This window comes from Leptodactylus fuscus, chromosome 1 (genome assembly GCF_031893055.1).
Source record: "Leptodactylus fuscus isolate aLepFus1 chromosome 1, aLepFus1.hap2, whole genome shotgun sequence".
In the NCBI taxonomy this organism is placed as follows: Eukaryota; Metazoa; Chordata; class Amphibia; order Anura; family Leptodactylidae; genus Leptodactylus; species Leptodactylus fuscus.
In genome coordinates this window covers 68,768,019-68,786,664 of record NC_134265.1, presented here as the reverse complement: position 1 = coordinate 68,786,664, position 18,646 = coordinate 68,768,019, and the positions used below count along the sequence as shown (strand labels likewise).

Here is an 18,646-nt window from a genome sequence, read left to right as displayed (position 1 = left end):
CAAACCGCCATTTTTTCACTGTTTTGATTCTGATAAAAAAATTGAATAAAAAGTGATCAAAGCAATAACATTTCCCCAAAATGGTAGAACTACAAAGTACACCCGGTCCCGCAAAAAAAGACGCCTTATACATCCCCGTACACGCACGTATAAAAAAGTTACGGCTGTCGGAATATGGCAACTTTTCAAAAAATTATTTTTTAACACAGTTTTGGATTTTTTTTAAGGGGTCAAAATGTAAATAAAACCATATAAATTTGGTATCCCCGGAATCGTAACGAAACACAGAATACAGGGGACATGTCATTTTGGTTGCACAGTGAACGCCATAAAACCAAAGCCCGTAAGAAAGTCGCAGAAATGCATTTTTTCTTCAAATCCACCCCATTCAGAATTTTTTCCCTGCTTCCCAGTACATTATATAGAATAAATAATGGTGGCATCATGAAGAAAAATTTGTCCCAGCAAAAATTAAGACCTCATATGGCTCTGGGAGCGGAGAAATAAAAAAGTTATGGGGTTTAGAAGGAGGGAGTCAAAAACGAAAAACGAAAATCAAAAAAATGCCATCGGCAGGAAAGGGTTAACTTCAAATACCTCTGTCCCAAAGTCACTATGTAAAGTTTCTCACAACACCGTATATATAGCAGCTCAAATACAAAGTAACTGCAACACAAAAGTCTCACGTATTCTCTGTATTACAGCAAAAACAAGATACAAACTTACATTTCATATCCCATACCTTATACACACTACGAAAACCTTACCCGCGCCTGTATATACCCACTGCTACAATCACCGCAGACGAAGTCGCGGGTGCCAGCTAGTAACACTAATATTATCCACAGGACTGTGTAAGGAACAACAGAGCAAGGTCTAACTAGTTACCATTACAGCAGACTAAATGTTGGGCACAACAGCCTCTGTATTTGAGAGGTTTTATAGGGTTGAATTATGACAACTGGGTTAAAGGTAGAGATGGGCGAACCTCCCAAGAATGATTTCGTTTTGGGTTCGATTACAAACCAGAAGTGAAATTATTATACTCTGTAGTCTTTGTATACCCCAGACTGTGATAGGTGAAGGCCCCTGGGTGAGAATGCATCACTTATAAGGAGGGGCACACCTCTTCATACATGAGGCGCATTCTGTCAGAGCTGTGTGCCTGGACTGAAATCTATAATAACACATAGTTGGTGTACCTTTGAAATATCACCAATTCTTGCCCGGTAAGTTTTTGGCGTTTATCACAATTTTTATACTTTTGTTTGCCTACCCGTTTTTGAGGATTGACCTCAGGTTCTCAATAGGATTGAGATCTGGAGATTTTCCTTACCTTGGAGACAAAATATCAATCATTTGTTCAACAATCCACTGTTATCACTTTTGCACTAATACATTGTGCTCCATCATGCTGAAAAAAAGCATTGGAGGATGTTTAGATATTCTTTATTCATGGCAGTGTTCTAAGCACTCATCTTTTCTTCTCTGGATAATCATATTTCTCGATGTCCTGAACAGTCTGAGAAAAATAATTTTTGTAGGATTTGGAAGCAATTGATAAACATTAAGACAGTTTTATGTTGTAAGTTATGCAAGCATTCTGGTGTATTTTGCTTAATAAATCTCCCCCATAGCTGATAAACAAGTTGGGAATAAAAGGATATATCTGGGGTTGCGTTGACTCTTGTACTCCTTCTCCCTGCCTACTTGATTTGATTTACAGATCTCTAATGTGAATAGCTCAGCCTATGGCACACTGGACATGGCTCCCCTTCGTAATGGAGATGTCTGTGGTCCTTGCAGCAGGAATCATTGAATCATGAATCAAGTTTTACCATTGGTGATGGGCAAACCTCTTTGATTCCCCCCTCTCAAGTTTGAAGACACTGGGAAGGAATTCAGTCTAGCTTTTTACTTGCACATTGATCTTCCATCCACTTGCAGTGAAAAAACTGCAACACAGCTCTATTCAAGGGCAGGAACCCTGTGCATAGAAAAAGCTAAATTTCCGCAGTGGGCCTTGCATTATGAGGAGCGGTGTGGGTCCTAGGGCTGTATTCACATGATTGTTCTGATTCTTGGGTGTGCTTTTTGACAGCTGAGTCCCAGTTCACATCTGCGTTCGGGTTTCCATTCGGGGAGTCCGCATGGGGACTCCCTGTACGGAAACCTATAAGCATTAAAAAGCGGTTAGCTGGGAAACCCGTGGACCCCATAGACCATAATGTGCTGCAAGCAGCACTTTTCTCTCTGCATTTTCATGCGGAAACTGAGCAGAAGCCACACAGATCCCATTATAGTCTATGGGGTCTGTGGGTTTCCTTACGTAACTGCTTTTTAATACATATAGGTCTGAGTCAGCACCAGTGTGGCATCCTATTTTTTCACAGACGTATTGACTTTCATTGGGAGAATTATGTCTTTTAAACAGAGCTGTGTTTCCCGTCCATCAAAAAGTAAACCATAGTTTACTTTTTCATGGACAGCATTTCACCTCTAAGCTAACAACCAGCACATCAGAGGTTTTCACCTTAGCGGCTGTTACCATACAAGTCACTTGCATAGTATCGTTACTCAGTCATGCACTTACAAACTGCATGCAGTTCTTAAGCAAAAGAGCAAAGTGTAAATGCAGCCTGAAAAGCTGCTTTTTTGTTGTGTTTTTTGAGCCAAAGGCAGGAGAGGATTGAGCAGAAGTGTATGAGCTTTCTGTATATTTTTCTTTCTATTTGTAGCCACTCCTTGGTTTAGCTACAGAAACACAACAAACAAACAAAAAAAAAAGCTGCTTTTCTCCATGTGTGGCCTGAAGTGAAAGGAATCTCTTTAATCCCTCTGCAAGTGTTAGCTCTGGTGACGTATCCATATACCTCTATAGCAGGGGTAGGGAACGCACGGCTCTCCAGCTGTTGCAAAACTACAACTCCCAGCATGCATACTCACTCTGCTGTTCTTGGAACTCCCATGGAAGTGAATGGAGCATGCTGGGAGTTGTAGTTTCACAGCAGCTGGAGAGCCAAAGGTTCCCTACCCCTGCTCTACAGGGATATTTAGCTAAACTACATATGTATATTATATAGAGATGAGTGAGTAGTATTCGATCGAATACCTCCCCTGCATAGATATTGGTGTAAAAAAAAAGTGCCAGGGATGGTGGGAGGGGCATCGAATTTTTACTGCATTTACCACGTGGTATTTGACTGAGTACAGGGGAGGTATTCTATCGAATACTACTCACTCATCTCTAATATTATACTATTGATTGATATCCTATTGCATTTTTTACATTTGGAAGGCGTGAAGGGTCATTTCACACATTTGTTCCTGCATTTATTTTACCCTTTCTCTGGTCAACTGTTAGCATGAAGCAAATAAAGTAATATAAAACACCCTAAAAAACCATTTTTTTCTGGTATCTTCTTCACTTTTGGTACGTTTTGGGTCAGTGGCTTGCATATGCCACACAGCACTGCTTTACGTATGTTTTTTGTTTTCCAGCTATTTATCACCTTGACCAAGGGATCAAAAATACATTAAAAACACCTGAAAACCTTAAAACATTGATAAAAATCTACTTCTATATGCATGCAATACATGGATTTTTTTTTATATAAGCAGTCTATTGTAAGATGTCTATTTATGGCTTTTTATATGCTGTAGTTGTCTATTTTTATATTTATAAAATAGTTTAAAAAAAAAGCTTTAAAAATATATAATAAAAAAATGAAATAAATAAAAGTTCTAAATCACCTCCTTTCCCTAGAATACATAGAACAGTAGAAGATCATATGTCAAACACATACACATTAGGTATCCCTGTGTCTGAAAATGCCCGGTCTACTAATAGTTTTCCTGTACGGTGAACGACAAAATCAAAAGTGCCAAACCGCTGGGGTTTTTTTTCATCATTTTGCCGCTGATTTAAATAAAAGGTGATCTAAGCAATAGACATTCCCCAAAATGGTGTAACTAAAAGTACATCTGGCCCCGCAAAAAAAAAAAATGCTCTATGCATCCCCGTACAGCTGCAGGGTCACCTGTCAATGTGCAGCTGTTGCAGAACTACAACTCCCATATATTAAATATTTTACCATTTTTTGCTTAAAATTTTTTTCCCCTATTTTCCTCCTCTAAAACCTAGGTGCGTCTTATAGTCCAGTGCGTCTTGTACCGTATTTTCCGGACTATATGTTGTAGTTGTCTATACATATTATTTAATAAGCTGTAGTTGTCTATTTATGGCGTTTTTATATGTTGTAGTTGTCTATATATTCTTTTATATGTTGTAGGTGTCTATGACCAGCCATATTGAACATTCTCCCCTGGACCAAAACCCCCTTCCCCCTCCACCAAACCCCTTTGTGTGAGACCTTCAACATAATTAAGGACAACAGTTACCGTATTTTTCGGACTATAAGACGCACCGGACCATAAGACGCACTAAGGTTTTAGAGGAGGAAAATAGGGAAAAAAAAAATTTTAAGGAAAAAAAATTGGTGAAATATTTAATAACCTAATAATATAATATTTCACCAATGTAAATAGAACCGGGGGCTTTCGGACACAGGGATACCAAATGTGTATGTGTTTCACAGTAATGTTTTTGTTTTATATGTATTGTAGGGCTATGGGGGTGATTTGAACATATCTATCTATCTAATCTATCCTATCTATCTAATCTATCTATCTATCTATCTGTCTGTCTGTCTGTCTGTCTGTCTGTCTGTCTATCTATCTATTCTATCTAATCTCATCCATGGATGGAAAGAGACACCCTGCAGTGAAGCTATGTAAGAAGAGAAAAAGGGGCGGGCCAGACGGGTGAAGGAGGTGTGGTTTTCTAAGCAAACTTGAAAACACACCTCTTTCACCTGTCTGGCTCGTCCCTCCTTCACTGCCTCTCAGATGTCGCTTCTGCAATGATGCCACACAGGCAGGGAAATAGGGGCGGGCCAGACGGGTGAAGGAGGCGTGGTTTCAAGCTTGCCGAGAAAACCACGCCTCCTCCTCCCGTTTGGCCCGCCCCTCCTTCCCTGTCTGCGTGGTTTCATTGCCGGAGCCAGATCTGAGAGGCAGTGAAGGAGGGGCGGGCCAGACGGGAGAAGGAGGCGTGGTTTTCTCGGCAAGCTTGAAACCACGCTTCCTTCACCTGTCTGGCCCACCCCTACTTCCCTGCCTCTCATATCTCGCTCCTGCAAACACGCGACACAGACAGGGAAGGAGGGGCAGAGCAGGCAGGCACCGTGCTGCTCTTCTTTTCATTCGCACAGACGGGACACAGACGCTGCGCACGCTGCATTCGGACTATAAGACGCACACACATTTTCCTCCCATATTGGGAGGAAAAAAAGTGCGTCTTATAGTCCGAAAAATACGGTACCTTTGAATGGGTGGGGTAGGCCACAGCTTTATTACATATATATCACATATATACAGTGTTGGCCAAAAGTATTGGCACCCCTGCAATTCTGTCAGATAATACTCATTTTCTTCATTATTATCTTCATTTAATTTGTCTTCAATGGAAAACCACAAAAAGAATTGTCAAAAAGCCAAATTGGATATAATTCCACACCAAACATAAAAAAGGGGGTGGACAAAAGTATTGGCACTGTTCGAAAAATCATGTGATGCTTCTCTAATTTGTGTAATTGTTTTGGGGTTGCTTTGCAGCTTCTGGCACTGGACTGCTTGACCGTGTGCATGGCATTATGAAGTCTGAAGACTACCAACAAATTTTGCAGTATAATGTAGAGCCCAGTGTGAGAAAGCTGGGTCTCCCTCAGAGGTCATGGGTATTCCAGCAGGACAATGACTCAAAACACACTTCAAAAAGCACTAAAAAATGGTTTGAGAGAAAGCACTGGAGACTTGTAAAGTGGCAGCAATGAGTCCAGACCTGAATCCCATAGAACACCTGTGGGGGAGAGATCTCTTGATGGCAGTTTGGAGAAGGCTCCCTTCACATCTCAGGGACCTGGAGCAGTTTGCCAAAGAAGAATGGTCTAAAATTCCAGCAGAGCATTGTAAGAAACTCATTGATGGTTACCGGAAGCGGTTGTCACAGTTATTTTGTCTAAAGGTTGTACGACCAAGTATTAGGCTGAGGGTGCCAATACTTTTGTCCGGCCCGTTTTTGGAGTTTTGTGTAAAATGATCAATGATTTGACTTTTTTTCCTTCTCTTTTGTGTTTTTTCATTGCAAGCAAAATAAATGAAGATATTAATACCAAAGAGTTTGTGCTTGCAATAATTTTCTGGAAGAAGATGAGTATTATCTGACAGAATTGCAGGGGGGCCAATACTTTTGGCCAACACTGTGTGTGTGTGTATGTATATATATATATATATATATATATATATATATATATATATATATATATAGTCCTATGAAAAAGTTTGGGCACCCCTATTAATCTTAATCATTTTTAGTTCTAAATATTTTGGTATTTGCAACAGCCATTTCAGTTTGATATATCTAATAACTGATGGACACAGTAATATTTCAGGATTGAAATGAGGTTTATTGTACTAACAGAAAATGCGCAATATGCATTAAACCAAAATTTGACCGGTGCAAAAGTATGGGCACCTCAACAGAAAAGTGACATTAATATTTAGTAGATCCTCCTTTTGCAAAGATAACAGCCTCTAGTCGCTTCCTGTAGCTTTTAATCAGTTCCTGGATCCTGGATAAAGGTATTTTGGACAAACAATTCAAGTTCAGTTAAGTTAGATGGTCGCCGAGCATGGACAGCCCGCTTCAAATCATCCCACAGATGTTCAATGATATTCAGGTCTGGGGACTGGGATGGCCATTCCAGAACATTGTAATTGTTCCTCTGCATGAATGCCTGAGGATTTGGAGCGGTGTTTTGGATCATTGTCTTGCTGAAATATCCATCCCCGGCGTAACTTCAACTTCGTCACTGATTCTTGAACATTATTCTCAAGAATCTGCTGATACTGAGTGGAATCCATGCGACCCTCAACTTTAACAAGATTCCCGATGCCGGCATTGGCCACACAGCCCCAAAGCATGATGGAACCTCCACCAAATTTTACAGTGGGTAGCATGTGTTTTTCTTGGAATGCTGTTTCTTTTTGGACGCCATGCATAACGCCTTTTTTTATAACCAAACAACTCAATTTTTGTTTCCAAAATGAAGCTGCCTTGTCCAAATGTGCTTTTTCATACCTCAGGCAACTCTATTTGTGGCGTACGTGCAGAAACGGCTTCTTTCTCATCACTCTCCCATACAGCTTCTATTTGTGCAAAGTGCGCTGTATAGTTGACCGATGCACAGTGACACCATCTGCAGCAAGATGATGCTGCAGCTCTTTGGAGGTGGTCTGTGGATTGTCCTTGACTGTTCTCACCATTCTTCTTCTCTGCCTTTCTGATATTTTTCTTGGCCTGCCACTTCTGGGCTTAACAAGAACTGTCCCTGTGGTCTTCCATTTCCTTACTATGTTCCTCACAGTGGAAACTGACAGGTTAAATCTCTGAGACAACGTTTTGTATCCTTCCCCTGAACAACTATGTTGAACAATCTTTGTTTTCAGATCATTTGAGAGTGGGCTGTCCATGTTCGGCGACCATCAAACTTAACTGAACTTGAATTGTTTTGTAGAAAGAAATGGTCCAAAATACCTTCATCCAGGAACTGATTAAAAGCTACAGGAAGCGACTAGAGGCTGTTATCTTTGCAAAAGGAGGATCTACTAAATATTAATGTCACTTTTCTGTTGAGGTGCCCATATTTTTGCACCGGTCAAATTTTGGTTTAATGCATATTGTGCATTTTCTGTACAATAAACCTCATTTCAATCCTGAAATATTACTGTGTCCATCAGTTATTAGATATATCAAACTGAAATGGCTGTTGCAAACACCAAAATATTTAGAACTAAAAATGATTAAGATTAATAGGGGTGCCCAAACTTTTTCATTGGACTGTATATATATATATATATATACACACATACACACGGTATATATCTAACCCATATGCAGTAACCCCGTTATCCTCCTCCTCAGCAAACGTTGTGGTGTGTGCCCCCCAAGTGCCCCACCTCCTGGTGGGTACGCATTGGATTTGTCTCCGGTGGGGCATGTCGTTGGTCCTTTTCATCGCTGAGAATATATGAGTATACTCTATAATAGTAAATATGTATTCTATGTAATAAGTACTCTTCCCCCCCATTAACGCCAGTGCTGGTCCCTGTCCATGGCTCCGGTGGTGACTTTGCTTCCAGTGGTCGCTCCTCTCATGCTTGACTACTTCCTCTTCGTAATATCCCGGACCTTAGGGGCACATAAATCACAATCATTGTACACAATACAAGGTAGCCAGCACCACAAATAAATCAGTCAATTTTGCTAGTTGTGTCCTGATATTCTCTAGCAATATGAAACCAACTTGGATCCGCAATGTGATACTTTGTTGTTTTTATAACTTGGGGTAACCTGTGATATTTAAAAGTAGACTGAGTGTACCTGTTGCTGTCTCAATGTGCATGTGTGACCAGTGTTTTTGGAGGTTTTAAGATTGCCGTAGAATCCTCCTATTACTATTCCTAGGACACATGGCGCCTCCTCCCTAGTCGTGTTATCCCATTCTGTTATAGGCGCAGCTGTACCTGCACACGGTGTGCTGCCAACTCTTGGGCGTTAGCTAGATCCCTGAGTCAGTGAAAAAAACCTATGAACCAGCGCTGAACTAACTGATGCCGGAATTTCTCACCACACTCCCATTGTGTATCTTAACAGTGGCACCCACACACAGTATTATATGCTTATCAATACACCCCCCAGTATTATATGCTCCTCAGTACCCCCACACACAGTATTATATGCTACTCAGTACGCTCCCTCAGTATTATATGCTTCTCAGTACCTCACACATTCAGTATTATATGCTCCTCAGTACGCATCCCCCCAGTATTATATGCTCCTAAGTACCCCCCCAGTATTATATGCTCCTCAGTACGCATCTCCCCAGTATTATATGCTCCTCAGTAACCTCCCCCCCACACACACAGTATTAAATGCTCCTCAATACACTTTGCTCCTCAATACACATCCTGCTTGGTGTTACATGACGTGCATACCCCCCCAGTATTATATGCTCTTTAGTACGCCTCCCAGTATTATATGCTCCTCAGTACGCATCCCCCCAGTATATGCTCTTCCGTATGACATTCACATACTCTTATACTTACCCATGAAAAGCCGACAGTGTCCACTTCCTTTTGACTGCTGGTCCTGATGACTCATGTCATAGCACCTGCGCCGGGGCAGAGGTCAAACTCTGCAGTCAGTGTAGGCCGCGGTCGCACGATCTGCGGCCTACACTGACATCTTTCAGCTGTATGTGCATTTGCACATACAACTGAAGACAGCGATCGCTCATCAATGGGGAATCCTGTACTGGATTCCCCGTTAGTGAGCGATCCGGGCGACCGCACGCATGCCAGCATAGAGGGCTCTGCGTGCCGTTCTCTGGTACGCATGCCATAGATTCGCTATCACTGTGCTAGGTAAAGTAAAATTTTTGGTGTCACACTGAAATTGACTTTTTCAGAGTGCTACAGTAAATCTTTTTTTCCACCAAGTTTTTATTATTTTGGCATTTTACTAATTTGTCGTAACATTGGTGTGAACAACTTTTTAAAAAAATTTCCACATTTTTTTTATTGATTTTACATACTCAATTCATATTATGTAGTATAAACTATTACAACTATTTTAAAGGGGCTCTATCAGTATCTAAAGTCATTTTTAACTAATCACATACTTGCATAGCCTTTAGAAAGGATATTCCACACATACCTTTTGTATATCAATTGCCTCAGTAGTGTCTGAATAAGTCTGTTTTTATTCAAATGCTAATTAGGCTCCAGCTCACCTCTCTATGCTGTGTGAGAGAGAAGGGAGGAGGAGTCAGCAGTAGCAGCCTGTGCTGTATACACAACAGACAGTGCACAAAGAGACTTCCGGGGTGCACAGAGAAGCTAATTAGCATAAGAATAAAAACGGACTGATTCAAAGACTACTGAGGCGATTTACATACAAAAGGTAGGTGTGGAATAGCCAAAATGACTTTTGCAATGATAGAGCCCCTTTAAGGAGCTCAAATCTCAGTAATGAAAACCGCCTCACAGCAAGACTTGTGTAGTTGCCCATAGCAACCAGAGCTCAGCTTTCACGTTACCTCAGCAGCTTCAGTGATGTAAGCTCCTGTACAGTCAGCAATAGTGACAATCTTACTATCAGGCAGTTTTCACCTGACCAATATTGCTGCTCAGTAAGCCTGCTTGCACACTACAGGATTTTTCACTGGTCTCCAGGCCATGTATTCTATAGCTCCATAGACTTCTATGGAGCTGCAAAATTCACAGCTTTGTGCACAAAGAAGTCTATGGAACCACCAAATCCATGACCTGGAGGCCCGTGAAAAATACTGCAGTGTGCAAGCAGCCACTAAGGATACCAGACGTGTTTTGTCAGTGCGTGCGTGTGTGCACACATGTGTGATCCATGTGTATGTGTGCATGCCCGTGTGTGGTCCGTGTATATGTATGTTTGTGTGCGTGTACCTGTGTGATCCATGTGCATGTATTTGTGTGCGGTCCATGTATATGTATTTGTGCGTGTATGTGTGTGCTTGCATGTGATCCATGTGTATGTATGCATGTATGTATGTATGCACATGTGGTCCTTGTATATGTGTGTGTATGTGCATGTGATTTATGTGTTTGTGCGTGCACAGTGCAAGTGTCCATACGTGCGGTAGTTGTGTGTGAGTACGCATGTGCTCTGTTCATCCGTGTGCGTAGTGTGCATCCATCTGAGTGTGTTTGTGTGCATGTGGTATTTATGGGGTGGTGTTTGTGTGGTGTGTGTCTACAGTAGAGTGGTCTGGTGTTTGTGTGGTGGTATTTGTGTGGTGTACTTGTGGATTGGTGTATGTGTGCTGTCTGTGTGATGTTTATATGGTGTTTGTGAAATGTTTGTGTGTTGTGTGAGGTGGTGCGGCCCCTTTAGCAGTGGCTCTTTGGCGCTGTCGCTATAATCCGTCCCTGTCAGTCACAACTGTTGTTTTCCCCTCAGCACTTTCACATTTCCCCATTATATGCATAGAGCCTAAATTTAGGGGCCCCAATCTCATGACAGGGGGATGCTAGCGAGATTTAACGTGCGCAGTATTCTGTTCCTGTGGGTGGAGAGGTGGCGTGCCAAATTTCACCCAAATCGGGCAAGAACTGTGGATTTGTATAGAGCAGGCTACTACAGAATTTGAGTTTTATACTGTATATACAAGTTCCTTTATTTTGTATATGCTGGCCAAAAGGCCGTACGTGTTACGCCTCCCTATGTAAATTAGAGTTCTGCTGCCTGTCTTCGCCTACACCTGAGCTACCGGGCAGCCGCCCACTGCTCTCCATGTATATAGCGTACCATCATGTCTCCTATACACTCCCTATTTGGCTCTCTTTATGGGACCAATGCCTCATAACAGAGACCTTATTGTGAGCAATCGGATGATCCCTCGTCACCTGGACACCGTATATCCATTACCCTTAGTCACTGACTATGTCACATCCAGTATACATCGCTTTGCCTATCTACCTCACCTATGGATCACATCTGGCAATGCACAGACCACATTTCCAAATTAATGTATCCCATTACAATGTACAGAATAAATAAAGTGGTCCCATTATGAGGGTTTAATTTTGTCCCACAAAACTTAAAGAGGACCTTTCATCAGATCGGGCACATGCAGTTTTATATACTGCTGGAAAGCTGACAGTGAATTCAGCGCACTATCGACTTTCCCGATCTGTGCCCGGTGTAAAGCGCTATTGGTCCCGGTACCGTAGGGCTTTACAGTCAGAAGGGCGTTTCTGACACTTAGCCAGGGACGCCCTTCTGCCCAGCAGCGCCAATCGCGCTGTACTGTGGAGCAGGGAGGAACGCCCCCTCCCTCTGCTCACACAGCTCGTCCATAGACGAGTTTTCAGTAGCGGGAGGGGGGAGTTCCTCCCCGCTCACACAGTACAGTGTGATAGGCGCTGCTGGGCAGAAGGACGTCCCTGGCTAAGTGTCAGAAACACCCTTCTGACTGTAAAGCCCTACGGTACCGGGACCGATAGCGCTTTACACCGGGCACAGATCGGGAAAGCTGATAGTGCGCTGAATTCAGCACACTGTCAGCTTTCCAGCAGTATATAAAACTGCATGTGCCCAATCTGATGAAAGGTCCTCTTTAAGCATTCACATGGTTCAGTAACTAGACATTACAAGGTTATGGGGTCTGTGTGACGGTCTCTCACACCTTCAGCCTTCACATTGCCGGTTTTAGATACAGCATGTGGAGGGGCATTAGGGTCTTTTACTCGTAGTTATTACAGTTAGAGTGTGAGGTACGTTGCAGGTACATGCATATTTGCCTAGAAACTAAAGGCAATGAATCTCCCTGCCTGTGCAGTACAGCATCCTCCTGATACACATCTAACCCTGATCTGAACAAAGACATTACAATAGCCAAAAACATGTGACACAGCAAGGAACTAGCAGACTGTGCTACAACTTTGTAAACTTGCTACTATTGGTGACTTAGCAAGTTCTGCCAGGCCAATTACAAAAGTGTTTTGGAAGGGCCTCTCCCTACCACACGTGCATAATCCTTCCTCTCCTGGGTACAAGTTTAGGCTAAACAACAAACTATCGTCTAAGTGTTTTATCCATTTAAAAGCAGAAAACATTAGGGGAGGGGGAAGCTAGCCGGCCGGCTCTTGGGAATCTGGAAGCTGTTGAAAGTGGAAAAGGAACCCTGGGGAGGGGGGGTGACAGCCAGCTTGCTTACCCTTACCTTTTTTGTTGTTGTTGATACCGGCTGGCTGCTCCTTGTTCCTGGTCTTGTAGATTCTGCTCACCCGGCTCATCCTTCCCTCTGAGCAAGTCTCCTGTCCCTCAAGTTGTGGGAGCTGGCAGGGATCCTAGAGGACTTCCCCGCCCAGCACTGCACAAGCCTGTGGGAGGCCCCGCCCCCTCCCTGAGCCATCCAATGACTGGTAAGCCAGCAGAGGGGAAGGGGGAGGGATTCCCATACACACACACACAGCTGCTCAATATCCAGCTAGTACATACAGCCAGCCGGCTTGCAATATACTTTTATAAGATGCAGTTGTCTGTTTATGGTGCTTTATCTACATGTTGTACTTGTTTATTTATGGTGCTTTATCTACATGTTGTACTTGTCTATCCATATTCTCTTACAAGCTGTAGTCGTCTAGCCTTACACTGCACAACCCTTTGCTTGCCAGTTTCAGCAGTGCCTTCTGGAAAAGAAAGAGTTAAAGGAATCTATTGAGAACTCCTCAGATGAAAAAGCCACTGGAGTTTTTAACACTTTCCTACCCAGTTGGAACAGCTGGTAAGGTACCTGTGTCAGACTGGGCAGGGTTTGGGCAGCAGCTAGCCTGTCCTAGCAGCAGGAGAGGGTGCCCCCACATAATAGGGTCTCTCGGGTGTACCCCGCGCCCCGACTACCTCAGCTGTAGCCACAGGCACCGGCTACCTAGTGACGTCACACCTCGGGCGGCAGCAAAAGCTATCCTGACAGAGGGGCGTGTCCAGAGCAGGCTAGGGGGCGGGCCAGTGAGTGAGAAGTGAAGGAGGGAACCTGCCGCTGGTGCTGCTGCTGGTGACTGGACCACGGCTGCTGCTGCTGCTGCCGCCACCACTCTATGCCTGAGCACCGGCTAGCCATCTGTAAGGAGGCTGCGGCTCACAGGAGACCTGAGCATCTCCTCCACTCCATTCCTGCCAGTGTTACCTATTACAAGAAGGACAAGCCAAGGGACTGGGGCTCTTGTATGCCAGGGACTATAAGACATGCGGTCTATAAGGAAGAGGTGGACTATCTGCACCATAAGTGTCCTCCTGATCTTCTATAAAACCACTGAGATCACCAGGACGGAAGAGCACCAGGATTCACCACTCAATGGGTAAATGTCCTGTGTGGGCTGTGTGCCAGCCTGCTGCTACCTGTGCGCCCACTCTGATCACTGCTAACAAAGGGTAACTTTCCCTGCCTGTCAGTGCTTTGTGTTATCAGTGGAGTGCAGAGGATTTCCTATGTTTGTCCATCATTGTGTCAGTGCTTTGCACTACTAGCTGTACTAGTGGGCAGATGTTCTTAGGTGGCTGCTTCCTCCTGTTTTGCTCACTGCTTGGGTTGCTTTAGTGTTCTTTAATACCCTGCACACTTCCTGTAACTTTTTCTGTTTTCTATATGACTGATCATACTCTTTGTGTCTCTCTTCTTTTGTGCAAGCTGATATTTTGATATTTTGTTCCTTTGTTTTAACTCCAAGTTTCTATCTAACAAGTCAGGCTATCTAGATCTGTGTCTGCATTTTATCTATTTCATTTAACCATGCTCCTTATAAGGCTATATTCACATTTGTAGTCTTTACTCAGATTCTCTTACATAATTTGGACTCTAAGAGCAGGAGAAGGAGCACCTGTGCTTTGTACTTTCTCTCCTTTTATGATCCACACTTCATAAAATGTGAAGAAAACCTGCATGTATGAATATATCCTTAAAGGGATCAGATCCATTAAAACCTTTTTACTTTTTTTATTGCTCATTCATTATACTAGTCACCCATATTTAATACTAGCATGAGTTGTGAATATAATTTATGGGTTGTCACGTTGAAAACGCTGGTGGTAGATTTTCTTAGCACTAAATTGTCTTGTGTATGGAGAAATTGCATAAGTTAAAAAATACTGGATTTTAGCAGAAACTATGATGTTTCTGGCCGGCTTCTCCCAGGATATCCAGATTCACATTGCTTTGTAGTGTAATAGTAATTATTCATGTAGTAGCATCCCGGTATATAGTGTAATGACTTAGTTTGGATCATATCCCCCGTATAGGTTATAATTAAAGGCTTTCAGTCTGAATGACTCTGTACACTAACCTGGATATTTTGCACCGTTTGTTTAGCGTTTCATGGGGTTTTTTATAGTGCATTGAACGTGTACTGATACACACAGTCTTTATATTGACAGACACAAAAGTGAATCTCCTGCTGACTGGGGCTGCAATAAAATGGGTACATTAGCTAAGTACTGTAATTTTCTGTTGAACTAAAATATAATACTGCTATAAAACCCCACCATATGATTGACTGTAGTAGAAAGAAAATGTTGGACTGCAACACTTTATCTCCGGTTTTATCACAACCATTGATATCCAAGAAGAGAAAAATAAGTGTAATACTGAAGCCTAATCCGAAACCGTATAACCCAAAGAGGAAAATATAGATGAGTGTGAATGGAAGGTCAGAGGAGTCAAGAGGCGAAAAAATAGGGAGCCTACCAATAAAAGAGACCGGCGCCCGGTGAATGGGTAAAAGGCAGATGAGAGAAAGGGAAAAGCACAAAGCCAGAAGAGCCTAACATGTAGACTCAGACAAAGAAACATGCATAGAGAATGAGAGAAACAAAGAAATGGATAGACAAAGCAGCAGGCCATAAGGTGACTATATATATAAATCAGGCCACCCTTGGGTATCTGCACTCCCAGGGATATAGAAGACAAAGGAGGAAGGTAGAGGGACATATAGAATCTGCAAGCAGAACATTCAAGAAACACATTGCTTGCTGTAAAAGTGAAAGCCTGGCGAATTTTAATGACCAGAGCACACGGGTGTAACACAACAGGCAGACATTCATTGTGCAACATAATGGATTTGTCTTGTCTGAAAGGAAGAGCAAGATAGGTGTGAGACATGTTAGCTAATATCAAGCGGAGCTGTCAGTCACCCACTTCTCATTCATCAGGCAAGTGGGAGAGGGGCTGTGGCCTGGCATGGAGAGCAATCTGGTATCATGACAATGGGATTACTGGCATTAAGTCTTTAATTGCGCATCCACCCGCACGGATTTCACTTCTCAGCTATAATAGCCTTATTCTGAGTCATGTGATGTAGAGAAGGGGGGAAAAAAAATCACACCTGCTCCGGTGGTAAAGAGGGCACCCATGCCCACGTCCCGGCACCAGAAAGGTTTTTGTTACAATAGTCGGGGGAGGGCATGCAGTTCCCTCTGTATTAATTAAGTTGAGCAATTACAAAGCTGCGGGTTGAGACAGATTGGTCGCTCTCCAAGTCTAAAGCCTTCTGTTGTTCTTTTTGTTTAACAATATTCAAAGCTAAAGACCACAAATGTTCAGCTATAAAAGTATACTACCTCCGAGGGACATTAGTATTTTATAAAGAGTTCCATCTTAAGCCCATTACGTTTCCCAGTTCTTACAGAACGAGGTTTGGACGTCCTCCAGGTTACTTCAGACATCATGATGCACATTTTACCCATCCAGATTGTGACTATGGTAATTAGCACAACACTTCTGCTTTCTACTAAAGTAATTGGGGCCATATTATGCAACTATGTAACATGCATATTGATTATCACAGGCGTGTTTTCTTTTTTGTCTAAGGAAACATAATTTAATGTGTTTTTGTTTGTCCTCGACTAGAAAAACACATCTGTGTCCTGCTATAGGAAGTCTGCTTAAATCCGACGCACTTCATTGTCCTCCTTCCAGTGATGGAAGTGACTAATATTAGTCTTGATTTCTGTTTTCAGAAATTTGGCTGAACTTGTAGTTCATAAAGTTTTGCCACTTAAAAATTTAATGTGAGCAGCGCATTGTTACTAGCAGAATGCAGAATACCAATTATTTCTTTAATTCCATGCCAGAAGAGTCTGAAACCATTTACTGTTATTGTTTCAAGGCGGTGAAATTGGTTTTCCAATATTTCTACTTTGGCACACCTTCTGAAACTGCTTCATGGGTCAATATATTTCTGCAGTTGTCTTTTTAAAGATCTGCATACTAAATGTCAGCGAGAAGAATATGGATTGGAGGAAAAGTGCACAGACGATATGTATTGTAGTCAGTGACAGCGAGACCTCACATTTTTTATACAGAATTTTTATATATTTTGATACTGCTGAACTTTATAATAAAACATCATGCCGAAGCTGAAAGTTCTGCTTTCACCTTACACAGGTCAATCCCGTACTCAGGTCATGTAGAGATCTCAGTTGTTTGCTGTCCTGCATACAAAATTGTAATAGTAACAACCACTTCTCTTTAGTAAAAATATATTGGGGGAGATTTATGAAGACTGGTGTGTTCAAAGGCTATTCTTTATAAGGGTAAGTTCACATGGAGTTTTTTTGGTCAGGATTTTGAGGCTGTATCCACCTCAAAATCCTGACCAAAAAGACGGCTCCCACTGAAATCAATGGGAGCTGGTCAGTGCTTTTTTCCGGGAGCCGGTTTGTTCCGGCTCCCGGAAAAAAGCACTGACCAGCTCCCATTGATTTCAATGGGAGCCGTTTTTTTGGTCAGGATTTTGAGGCGGATACAGCAAGAAGCAAGATGCTCATTCTTCAGGCCATTTTGCCTTGCGATTTGGCCTGAAGACACTCCCTCCTCCGGACTAGACCCATTCATTGGACTGGATGCCTGTTTTTTGGTTCCTCACTCCTGAGTTGGGAGTGGCTCAACTCTCAACTATGAGGAGGTATACGGCTCCTTGTAAAGTATGCACAATCTCTGCAGGACAGTACGAACGCACTGACAACTAAGCTAGCTCATAGCTAGTGTAGATTTCATAAATCACCATAAATTTGTCAGAGTATCTGCCCAAACAACATCACTCGCCACACTCCATTTCAGAAATGTTGCAAGAGTGACATAACAAGAGAACATGCCAATTTTTGTGGAAAACCTGGTATCTGCCCAAACAACATCACTCGCCACACTCCCTTTCAGAAATGTTGCAAGAGTGACATAACAGGAGAACATGCCAATTTTTGTGGAAAACCTGGTTTTCTTAAAACTGGTGTAGGGCATAAAAAAAAAATGTGCACCATTCCCGTTGTTGTACTTCATGTTAGTTCCCATTGGGGGCGTATAGAGAAAGGGATTAGGTGGGATGGGCAATTAATTTTTTAATATCTTTAGGAGTTGTTCATATAGCGGAAGTTTTCCTAGCTGAAAAATTGAGCTTCAGGAATTTGAAACTAATTTTCCACTTCAAATTCCGTACCTGCCAGGTGGTGTTTTCTGCCTTCCATACTCTTCAATGTGAGTTATTGGGGGAGTTCTGCTTGAGGCTAAGGCCCCACGTGGCGTCCCGCAGCAAAGAAGCACTGGTGGAAAACCTGCGTCAGCAACGCATTGCGGTTCTTCCCGCAGCGGTTTAGACGGAAAGTTCACAGAGGTTTCCTCTGTGGACTTTCTGTTTTATTTATATCTATGGGAAAACCGCTGGCGTTTCCGTAGGCAAAATTGACATGCTGCGATTTCCACCTCGGTGGTAGGTGTGGGTACTGAATTGTAGCCCAAATTCAGCACTAAATTCCTCCATGTCAACTAACGCTAAGGCTGCATTCACATGGAATTTTTTTGGTGCTGATTTGGACGCTGACACTAGCGGAAAAAGGAACCCATTGAAGTCAATGCAGGCTTTTCACGTGGATTTTGACGCAGATTCATTGTCAAAATCAGCGTCGAAAAACTCAGTGTGAATGCACCCTTAGGAT

General features: G+C 42.6%; 1 protein-coding gene across 1 annotated transcript in view; it reads left to right on the top strand.

Annotated features, from left to right (window-relative positions):
• The first annotated feature begins 13,698 nt into the window (after nucleotides 1–13,698).
• The window catches only part of ST8SIA4 (ST8 alpha-N-acetyl-neuraminide alpha-2,8-sialyltransferase 4), a 116,882-nt gene continuing 111,934 nt past the window's right edge, over nucleotides 13,699–18,646 (top strand). The window contains exon 1 of the mRNA XM_075271951.1: nucleotides 13,699–14,022. Within this exon, the coding sequence (XP_075128052.1) occupies nucleotides 13,910–14,022 (113 nt within the window). The 5' untranslated portion in view covers nucleotides 13,699–13,909. The remainder of the gene's footprint in view (nucleotides 14,023–18,646) is intronic.